The sequence below is a fragment of the Lupinus angustifolius genome, chromosome LG07, assembly GCF_001865875.1.
Source record: "Lupinus angustifolius cultivar Tanjil chromosome LG07, LupAngTanjil_v1.0, whole genome shotgun sequence".
Taxonomy (NCBI): Eukaryota; Viridiplantae; Streptophyta; class Magnoliopsida; order Fabales; family Fabaceae; genus Lupinus; species Lupinus angustifolius.
This window is the reverse complement of record NC_032015.1, coordinates 12155070-12167063: the sequence shown is the minus strand read 5'-3', so window position 1 is coordinate 12167063 and position 11994 is coordinate 12155070. Positions and strand designations below refer to the sequence as shown.

Here is an 11994-nt window from a genome sequence, read left to right as displayed (position 1 = left end):
ATAAATTGGTTTCTCTCCCTTTTCCCTTCTTTCAAACACACATAATGATGACAGCTCTTTTAATGTGTAAATCTTAATACTGTAATGTGTGCAGAAAGATGACCAATTTAATGTGTTTTCCCAGTCTATCAAGTAGGAAGCCAATGGACAAGATTAACATTATTATTAGGAATTTAGATACTGATAATCACTATCTGTTACATTGTTATTTTCTATCACAGAATAATTATCATTATCTTCAGAATTTTTAGGCCACTAAATAAGAAACTATCAAGGTTATTTCCAACATTGATCATAGTAGAGCATGATCGTCAATTATTTTGGGAATGATTCATTTTAAGTGAAACATTCCAATTACAAAAAGCTTGAAGATTAAAGAGGTTTTTATACACTTCTTCCTAAAGAATAAATTAAAAACTTAACCCAGATGTAATAGTATTTAAGAAAGATTGATCAAATTCAGTTATTATCTCTCTACAACTTATACCACTTAAAAAGTATAATTCATAGCATGATTTGTGATACTTGTTCCAATATGGAATATGGTTCATTACTTTTTACATTATTAGTACAAAACTTTCTTCTGTAAGAAAGTTGGTATGTGGTTGCAGTATACCCGAATTCGATATGCAATATGTATGCTAAATAAGGGAACCATGTAACAATCAATTATTTTCCACTATACAAACTGCAGTGAGCAAGTAAACATGTAAAAACTTTTCATGAGGAAACATTTAAACAAATGAGTAGAAAATATCAGCAAAACTTTATATGTGGAAGAAACTGGGAATTTCCCCCTTACAACTGCTTACATTTACACCTATTCAATATCATATGTTTTTTTATGAATAAATCTAGCACCATACTTTATTTTCCACAAATTACAAAGAATACTATAAGCATAATTTTCTTTGCTGAACAAACTAACCTATCTTTGATACCCATTGGCCAGAACAGGAATCCTTACCTTGTGCCCTCTGCTCCCTTTCAATAAAACCTCTCCAAAACTATAGGTTCCGGTTACTGACCGAACAGTAAGTGTCACCGTAAATTTACGCGACATGCCTGCTTTGATGGTCATTGCTGGAGGGTTAACTTCAATGGCAACTGATGGGTCCATTCTGGCTGTGATCACATAAGTTTCTTCCTGAGCAACATTAGTGACAGTGCGAGTGACGATTTGAGTTCTTACAAGATGGGAAAATGTAATAGATGGAGTGTTTAAATTTGTTGGGTGGCCTATGGTATAGTTACATGGCAAGTTTGTGTATTTCCTTATTTCATGAACATCAATGCTAGGTGTTGTGCACAAGAACCCAATATAATCCTCATACCCTGCAAAATGATTGGCAAAATTAATGAAGCAGTTTCATTTTTTAATTTTTTGGTTTTTCAATCCTGAATTAATATATTAAGAAAGATGATACATCCTCCTACCAAATCAACCTAAAAATCATCACACACTACAAGAAAAGTGACTTGTGTCACAAAGTACCACTTTAAAATATCATTTGTGATACATGTCACTTTTCTCGTGGTATAAGAAGATGTGAAGAATAATTTTGTAGGATATATCATTATTCTAATATTAAATTTGTTTCAGGAATTAAAACATGCAGAAAATGGAAACAGAATCTCCACTCCTTCAGAAAGGTACATTTAAGAACTATAATAGAAGAGAATTCCAAAGAAAGAACTCTTGATACAAATACTAAGATTGGCTGTTTTAACCAATCTATATTATACAAAATAACCAGTTTAAAGTGATTTTTCTTATATGGTACCTTTTAATTACATCTTCTATCTGTTATTTTATTACTTGGATGTAAGATTCACTGCAATTATTCTAGTTGGCATTGTCATGAAATTTTGGGCCACATATCCATTTTCAAATGTACTTATTTAAACATTTTTGCAAATCATGTAAACATCCCAAACTGGCACAGCATAGATGTCTAAGACCCAAAGATGGCTTTTCAGAATTATTCTTTCTTCAAGTTAACTTCACACATCAAGAACCCATCTAATAATTCCTCGATTTTACTTATTGATTCTCAGTTACTACTTACAATCTCATGTTTTCTAGTTAAGTTGGAACTAAGCATACTAAGATGAAGAAATTTGTAATGTAAGGTGGAATAAGTAAATAAACCTGCATCAAAGATGAGGCCAGGGTCAAGGGCAGCTCTTGGATTAATATGTCCACTTCCATAATCAAAAGGAGTAGCTCTGACCAGATTCATAGCTTCTGTGTCAGAATATTGCTGTGCTAGAATAGGATTTCCGGCTCTGTCTAAAGTAGTTGATGTCGTCATCAGGGCTGATTTAATGGCAGCAGGGCTCCAATGTGGATGTTGCTGCTTTATAAGAGCTGCAATTCCTGCTATATGTGGTGCAGCCATGCTAGTGCCAGATATCATAGCAAATCCCTCTCCTGCTCAAGCAAAATATTACTAAAATAAATCCAAAATATCTCAAACATCAATATCTACTGTTCTTAGAGCATATTAGTTAAACCACTGCCTTGTAAAGTCTCCACGTGTTTTCTCTGCAAGGAGGATATTATGTGTCTGGTCGCATTTATTGATGAGTTCTCTGTTTCATTAACATAAGCAAAAGAAAAGCCATCTTATTTAAAGAATCACTAGTTATGATACCTCTCCTTTTCATTAAGAACATGACAGTATAATAGTATGAGAAACAAAGATACAAATATTCCTGCGCATAAACTCGTCGATAACCATGTAGGGTCCAACTGTCCTGCAAAGGAATAGTTTCTGCCTCTCTAAGATCATGAGTGTCATATTTTTAAATTAAATACTTCTTCTTATGAACAACACATGAAGGTTAACCTTTTTTTCTCCCCTAAAACCTCACCTCTCAGACTCACCTAAGCTTAAGCCCGGCTGGAGAAGTTCAAAGAAGAGACAACTTAGTCAAACCATTACTTACCGTCATAATTTGCCTCATCAGTTCCATTAAGTGACCAAGCTCCCCAAATCAATGACCCAGGAGCTAATATATCTGGTTTGAGAAGATCTGCCTCTTGGTAGTTATAGTCCTTGATATTTGGCCCTCTAGCAGAGAATAATGCCACCTGTGGTGCAGATTTATGGAGAATAGGCATCAAACCATACCCAATTTTACCTGTACCCTTGAAACTCTTTACCCTTCCGGTCCAGTCTCTTGGAGTGGAGATATTATAATAATCTATCAGTTCCTGAAAAATAAGAATTTTCAAGTACTAAATCACATCATAAAAAGCATATGCTTTGTGATCATAAAAAGGTATTGGTGATAACATAGACAAAGGTGGTAAAATAGTAGCTGGTATGAGTGGCTAACTATGGAATAATTTATGGGCTATAAGAAAAAAATATGGAATCAGATAGCAGTTATTATATACGACTCACCCACATAAACATAGAAGTAAAGACAAGCGAAGTACCTTTGACTTGCTGGCATCTGTGATAAGAATCCCAGGAATGCCAACAGGAACTGGATAGAAATGGACTCCGGGATTAACATTTTCAACACAGAGAACAAATCCAACTGCACCAAGGGCCCTTGCTGTTTCTGAGACCTTCTTTATTGATGCAGTACCAGAAATAAAGTTGTAAGAATAGCCACATAGGAGAATTTTCCCCTTTATCAAGTTCCTATTTAAAACTTCTGGTCTCTGACAATCTGTGGGGCTGTACTTCGTAACTGAAGAATCTAGCAGTACATCAGTCGCAGCAACCAATGTGTATGTTTGGTTTAGATGTGTAGAAGCTGCACAAATCCATTACACAAACTGAATATACAAGGAAACTAGCAGACAACAAATGAATTGTGGACAATATAAGTAAGCTTTGGCACATAAGCATGAAATTTAAAGAACACTTAAGTGACCTTAATTCTCTTGAAAGAGCTGATGAATTTATTTAATGAGTCACAAGCATAGCATTCATAGCTGAACCCCAAATCTAACAAAACAAATGTAACTGGTAAACCTTAACAGGAGTGGCTTTGTTCTTATGACTATTAATTTATTGGTATTTTCAATACCCATTGTTGACTGTTTTATAAGACAACAAACTACAAGGAATAGAAACTAAAACCCTCCCTCAATACAACAGTAACTACAAAATATATTTCCATTTAAGTGAGGTTAGCTACATGGATCAAACGATACTATTGTGCTATACAATAAATCATCTCTTCAGAAAGGACATTTAGCTCTAAGACCTTTTTAATGGTTATCCGGTGGTTAATATTGTTAGACATCAATGATTTTAGCAAAGCATGAATAATTACTTTGTGCATCCCCAAGAAGCACTGTCTATCATCAATAGAAAACCAACATTAAAGTAAATGACAATTTGATCTTCAGCCACCAGAGAATTTGATCTTCATACCAGCTTCACCAATACACCTTAGTCGCAGATCTGGTTTCTAACCGAAAATGGGGTCGCTACAACGTCTTTCTTGGATCTCAGTATAAAATTATCCCCAGTGTAAAACAAAGTATAATTTCCAAATCGTGTAGTGAAACATAGTCAACATACCATTACATTGCACACGTTATTATTGATATGATGATACTTATCTCACTAAAATTCCTTAAACCACCAAAGGTGAATGCTAATTAACGATACTGGTCGATATGTATAAAACCAAATATCAATGAGGAAATAACAATACACAAAAAAAATCTTCAATAATGCTAAACCCTATATCAAATCAATGCAATTAAGGCTACTAAATGCTTTATGTCAAGCCTAAGACCCAAGGATGCTTATCTACACTCGGAACTTTGATGTCATCCACAGAAGAAAATATAAGGGCAGTTTCCTCTTATTTTCTTCTTTTTCTTTTATTCTCATGGCACACGAGAGAAAATGTCTATATAATCAATTAAGTGAAGAACAAATTCATAATAACTTACTATAGCTGAACAATATGTTTCTTTTTAACTTTTCTTTCTTTACCTTCTTTATAAAAATTTGTTTGACATTTTCATCAGCCAGGGAAAAACTTTACATCAAAATCCTCAATATCATATATCCTAGTACCAGTCCATAAATATGAATAATATATTATAAGAGACGTACTATGAAGCTAGAAAACTCACGTGACAACCCAATTCCAGCTAAGATTTTTCCATTTCCAAGGAACAGATGATTTTTATAACTACGATCATCAATTGCAGCTGCTACAGATGTTATCCATGGACTAAACGAAATTAGTGTCTTGGGAAAAGGACCACCATTTCCAGCAGCCTGAGCAACAAACACACCAGCTTTCACAGCTCCGAGAAGTGTGATATCAAAAGGGTTCAAATATGTGGTCTTGGTGGCTGTGGAAGGACTATTTGGTCCAACTGAAAGGCTGAGTATATCCACCCCATCATGTACAGCCTGTCTCGAATTTGAAAATTAAACATCTTAAGATACAGCAGCACCACCAAGAAAAACAACAAAGCCATTCCCCACTTGGTGGGATCGGCTACATGGACAAAACACTAATACTTAGAGAAAATATATTGCCTAGATATCTGTCAAGGAGGAAGTACAACATAGGACTTTTTCATGCGGCACAATGGTAAGGTTGTTGCTTAATGACCATGAGGTCACAAGTTCAAATCCTGGAAATAGCCTCTCCGCTTGCAGGGATAAGGCCACCCATTTTTTAAAGTCGCGGAACCAACAATTATCTTTGACATGAATATTCTGCTGGACGGCAAACCATTTTGAGATAAAATACCAACATAAAAATATAGTTTTATACCTGATCAATTGCAGCAACTACATCTGCAACAAACCCTCCAAACAGTGGATAGAGTGCTTTATACACAGCAATCCTGAATGCAAATACACCGAGCATTTAACACAACAAAAAGGACTGTACATGTAATTCCAAGTTTTAACCAACAACCACTAAGTCTTTGAATCGAACGATAGCATAATGCTCAATTATAAATCTATTCCAAGTTTTAACAAAACAATGAAAATTTTGGGGAATTCACCCTCACCTGGCACGTGGAGCCATTCCACTTGCTTTCCCAAATTCATGTCCATGCATCCTCACAGGAATTCCATTTCGTCCAGCTGCAATAGAGGCTGTATGACTGCCAGATGAAGATGCAGGAAGAACATCAGAGTTGTTAAAAGAACAACTGTAAAAAATTAGAAGATATGGCTTCATGCAAGTGTGCTAATACCATCTAGTATCCATTTAGAATGTTTAAGAAAATAGAACGAAGAACATGTATTGGAGAATTTTTGCTAACGAGCTAGGTGAAAGATCCTGTACATTTAAAACTTCCAGGGCCTAGCTCCTGATCATCAATTCCGAATGAATTATGATGATACATCCCACTTTTAAGTCTATAAGTGTCATGTTTCATAAGTCTGGCTAAAGTTCATGACAGGGTATCCATTTCATGCTACACTGATCAATAAACCATGACAATAGTAGTATTTACTTAACAAAAAACAAAGAGATAAATGTAGATAGAGAGATTTCTTTAATGTTAAACAAAGGACTTATTATAATACAATAAAAGAGGGCATCTGAAAGATTCAAAGTGAAAAGGTTAAAAAGGAAGGAAAAGGGTCAAACCTTCCATGCCCATCTCCATCTAAAGGAGATGCAAAATCAATTGAAGGGTTAAATGCCCCGGCAGCTATTGCAGCTTGAGCAAAATGTTGTGCTCCAATAATCTTCCCATTACAGAAACTTCTTCTAGTGTCTGGATCAACTTCGCATTTTCCTCTATATTTTGAAACTGGCCCATAAGTTTCAGTATTATGAGTTGCAAAGCTTGGGTGGTGAGGATAGATCCCGGAGTCCACGAATCCAATCACAATGTCTTCTCCGGCCCGATCATAGCCGCCTCCTGTTGGCCATACTCCAGTTGGAAGCCCCAAAAATTGTGGGGTATGTGTTGTAAGTCTCCTCACTTTCCAGTCCCTCACAACAGATTTCACACCAGGAGCATGTCTAAGAGTTTCAGCCTACTAATATAAGATGATAACATATGAAAATAAGAGTGCAGAAATTAATTCAAAAAAGTCAAAACTTATAAATAATGTTAACTATAGAATAGTGAAACAGTAATACAAGACATCACCTGTTCTGGGGAAAGATGAACAGCAAACCCATTTATAAGATGTCGATAGCTATAGAGTTTATTGTATGTCCCTTGGTCAAACAACATTCCGAGAAGCATATCATGTCTTTTTTCAAGGTGCTGAGCATAAGAAGTGACCAGTTCACTGGAAGAAGTTTCATAATAGTACAAAAGGTAAACAACCACACAAATCAAAATCCAGTTCTTGATTTATAAAACTATAGAAAACAACATCAAAACAACTACTTAAAATATAATTAACTTAAGTAAATAAAAAACTTAGTACAAAACAAAGCAGGCAGTGATTATTGCACTATTTTCCTTAAAATCCAAGAGATAACAAAAACTCTAAAAGCATCAAATCCTAAATAGAATATTCAGAATCACTTGTCTGAGCCATAGTTAACAATAATTCAATATGATGACCAATTAAACCATAACATTTTTTGTTTCAAGAGTGTTTAAATTCACACATGTGGATTTTAAATTAGACACCATTAACAAGTTCACCCCGTCTAGCAATAAGCTCAAGTCTCAAAAGGACATCTCACAGGTCAAGAAACTTATCAGGAAAAAAAGACATGATATGCACAGATGCACTATGCACTGTCTTCATATTTTGAATCAAACTCTTCAAAAATGCCGTGACTTATGTCACTCTTGCATCACCATTTTCTCGCAATTGTTTACAATTTAAAATTTTAATATCATGACTATACTTAGTAGAGTATGCTAAAAATTGGTATGAATATATGGAAATACCTTGTGGTATCAATTTTCTCATCAGAATCCACAAAAGTAGCTTCAAACCCATCAACACCACCAGTATAACTTATGATAGGTTCACCTTCAACTGTTACTATGTAAACCTCTGCATCCCCACATATCAGAAGTGCAAATAAAATTATAAATACACTCCCATACTCCAACAACCCCATTTTCACTTAATGGAGTTCCAATTTTCAATAGCTTATGAGATCTGTTTCATCAAAACACACAATACCAGAAAGAAAGTTAGGCAAAATGGTAATTAGTTCAATTGCTACATAACACAAGGGTACAATATAACAACAAAAGAAAATGTGTTTTGCATGATTCTAAATGAACTTAATTTTGTAAAACTGATTTTGGTTAAAATTAAGTTTAGAGTTAGTGATTTATATTTGGATGTTTTTTCTTTTTTTTTTATAATGAATGATATTTTGGATGAGGAACTAATTCTTTCCGTGATGTTTGGCTGCCGTTTCCAAGAAGTGTCTCTCACGAGAATCGAAATATCAAATTGGATGTTTATTCTTCTTTTTTGTATAACCAATGATATCCTGGATGGATGAGGAACTAATTCCCTCTGCGATGACTGAGTGCAGCTCCCAACAAGTGTCGCTGACGGCAACCGAAAAATCAAGTTGTGTAAATTAAAAAAAAATAACGACCATAAAAGTTTCAACTAATGCAAAAGCTACACTTACCTACTTCCAGATGCAAAATCAATTTTGCTATAAAATTACCAAACAAGTTAGCGCAAATTCTGAACAACATTTACATCTTCAAAAAAAGTGATTCTAAAAACTCCAAACACGAAACTAAGCACACACACATACACAGAATAATCAAAGTCTAATAAAAATATAAATACACGAATCATTAAACAAAAGAATTAACACCTATTGCTCTGATTAGTAACTCATATGAAATATAAAAAATAAATATAAAGAATGAAGTGAATGAATGAATAAAAGTTAGTTACCAATGTGAGTGAAGTAACATGATCTGAATTCCATAAAAGCGCGTGGAAATGAAGTGAAGATAAATAATGAAGGAAGAAGAATAAGAAGAAGAAGAAGAGAATAAAGGAGTTATAGTAGAAGTAGAAGTAAAGAATCGTGGAAAGCAAGAAAAGGAGAAGAATGAAGAAGAAATAAGAATGGAAGATGAATTCTTCACATACACGCTAATGGATATTGCGATCTGAGATCTAATTATACATTCATTCAATTCTGTGTATATATATATTTGTAACATTCATTCAAATTATGTTATCTTTTACTACAAATCAAGAATCTAATGTGCATAACTATATATAAACAATGTTTACTGTAAATTATTCGGGAGTAAAGTGTGGAGTTAGTGGAGAAGAGTAGTAGAGAAAACAATGACAATGGTTTTTTTTTAATCCTTTGGGATAAGTGTGGCTAATAAAAATAATTTTGTCAAAAGCAAAAATATTAATGCTACAAAAGATGGTAATAAAAATAATAAATGTTTATTCCTCTGATCATGTTAAGGATGAAAACAAGTTAGGTTATGTCAAGTTTTGTCTTAAATAGACTCGGCCTATATAATATATAGGAGTCTGGACATGACTTGTTAGTCTTTTTAAAAAAATTCAAAGTCTAGGTCTGGCATGTTTAAAAGTCTGGTCTGACATGTTAACCTGTTTAAAGACCTATTATACTATATGCTCATAAAATATGCTATCATGTCTACATTTTAATGGACTTATAGACTTATTTTTATTTAGGCTCATCTAATTCTAATAATTAAATTATATTTTTATATACATTTTTATATTAATATTACATATATAATAATATTACTCATATTAAGATACTATAATTTCAACATTCTTATGGAATATAACTAAATAGGCTGGCCTCTTATGCTTAATAGGCCTTTTAGGTAGCTTAAAGTCTCGCCTGTTAAGCTAAATAGATTTTTCAGAAACCATGAGTCTAACATGTTCGTAAAAAAAAACTTAGCCTAGCCTGTCATAGGTCAGGTAATAGAGCCTTGATAGGTTATCTGACATGTTTCCACCCTTAAATTTTGTAATAAATCATGTCTCATGCCAATAATAAAAGAAAATAACAATTTTAGGAAATGTTTACATTTTTTAATTGATATTATTTTTTTCATTAATTGATTTACAACCAAACTTTATGACATCATTTGTAACACCCGTCTTGACATTTCACTTCTTTAGACCTTTATGAATATAATATTTATATATAATCCTAGTATAAAGATTTATATATAATCGATATATATTATCTATTATTTATTTGTATTACTTTTATTTAAAGATAGTGATGATTAAATATACATAATATATGATATAGCGGTATTATAAAAAACTCTTACACTATGAGTATTATATTTTTTCCTCATAAAATTAGGATGAGGATGGTATTTAAGGTTAAAAATTTACAGCTCATTGAATTTATGGGTTATATGGGTCGTATGTCAAATCTTTTACCAACTTATATAGGAATGGATAAGGGAACACTTAAAGATGATTTCTTAATATAAGGATCTCGACTTAAATTTCTCATCATGCCTAATTAGTATGTTAGGGGTGAAGGAGAGATAATATCATGGAGAAATAAATTATATTCTAGACTTAACTTTAACATAATATTTTATGAGAAAAATATGTATACATAGATTTTGACACTGTTACTATATTACTTATTATTATTAGTATGTACCGACACTTTGTGTTTGTTGACCCGTATTCTAATTTTATGATATTAAATATTTTTATTAAGTATTAAATTTGTATTTTTTATTTTAGAGAATCATAATGTTTTTTGATGTATTTCATGGTATAATTTTTGTATTTATTATAATATCCAATTTAAAGTGAAATATATTAATTATAGTTATCTAGGATTATATGGTTATACTTTAGAAATAAAAAATGTTAAGGGCAAAATAGAAAAATAGAACCATGGTAGTTATTTCAAGTTTTGGCTTTATATATAGTTTAGATATATAATATAGATATGTAATAATCATTGACTAGTATATAAATTAAACATAAATATTATATTGATTGTGGATAAATTTTCATAATGATAGTTATAGATATTATACTCAACTTTTATTGGTTTAACTTGAAAATTTATATTCCCATAACAATGTTTAAATATTAAATAATTATTTTTAATAAAGGTAGCTCGAATTCTAGTAGTATAAAATTACTAAACATATATTATGTTTTAAAAGTATTTTATTTACATGTTACTTATTGTGATTGGTCGAAAAAATATTTAATTTAAATATATTTTTCAATCAATCATACATGTTACATGCAACTATCTCTTGAAATTGATTTCTTACATATATGTGACTAATCTATCAACAAATGTCGATTATAAGATACAATATTTAATTATCAAAGAATGCCTTATATCAATCAAATCTTTGTTGATAATTATTAAATAATTATTAACAATTCATCAAATAATATCATGTAGAAAAAAACAAAAAGTGGATAATGATACTTTGCTTAGAAAACGACATTCACCATAGTCCCATATCTAAATGTACAAATTTCATGTTCCATAGTCAATCATGTGAAAGATAAAGTGACAAGAAGCATAACATGGTGGACCATGGAATCATATAATACACCCAAATAATATTATTTTATTTTTATTTAGTTTAATTTTAGTGCAATGCCACAATGCTAACAGAGTGCAGTGAAAAATTTTAATAGTTGAAACTATTTTTGCTTCTTAGTTTTCTACGAAGAACTTGATTTTTCAAGAGTACTATTGTTTTGTAAATTTTTATTAATATTTTATTATGCAATGAATCAAAATAATTTAATCATGTACCAAAAAAAATTAATCATCTCGTTCAAAAAAATAATAATATCTAAGTGTTGAAATTATTTGTTTTTCTAGGCCAGAGTTTTCCTTTGACAGAAATCTAGCAAAATATTTTTTTAAATTAACTTACGTGTTAATAGAATTTAAATTTACCTAATTTTTTTAGCAAAAAATGAATATTGTAATTTCATTCTTAGCAATTTTTAAATTAAACTAAATAAAGGTAGTGATGCGTCATTGACAATTTCACATTTGGGTAGC

The 11994-nt window shown here is 31.9% G+C and overlaps 1 protein-coding gene across 2 annotated transcripts; it reads right to left on the bottom strand.

Moving 5' to 3' along the window:
- LOC109352361 (subtilisin-like protease SBT2.5) lies at window positions 709-9115 on the bottom strand. Of its 2 annotated transcripts, none has more exons than XM_019594317.1 (11): window positions 8865-9115; window positions 7880-8096; window positions 7118-7262; window positions 6607-7001; window positions 6017-6112; window positions 5773-5845; window positions 5117-5402; window positions 3449-3774; window positions 2953-3220; window positions 2153-2434; window positions 709-1335 (listed from the first exon to the last, which is right to left on the bottom strand). In XM_019594317.1, the coding sequence occupies exons 2-11, from the start codon at window positions 8053-8055 to the stop codon at window positions 929-931; spliced, it is 2454 nt and encodes an 817-aa protein (XP_019449862.1). In that variant the 5' UTR covers window positions 8056-8096; window positions 8865-9115; the 3' UTR covers window positions 709-928. The 2 variants fall into 2 exon arrangements, with proteins under 2 accessions (XP_019449862.1, XP_019449864.1); XM_019594319.1 differs by lacking the exon at window positions 8865-9115 and adding an exon at window positions 8587-8730.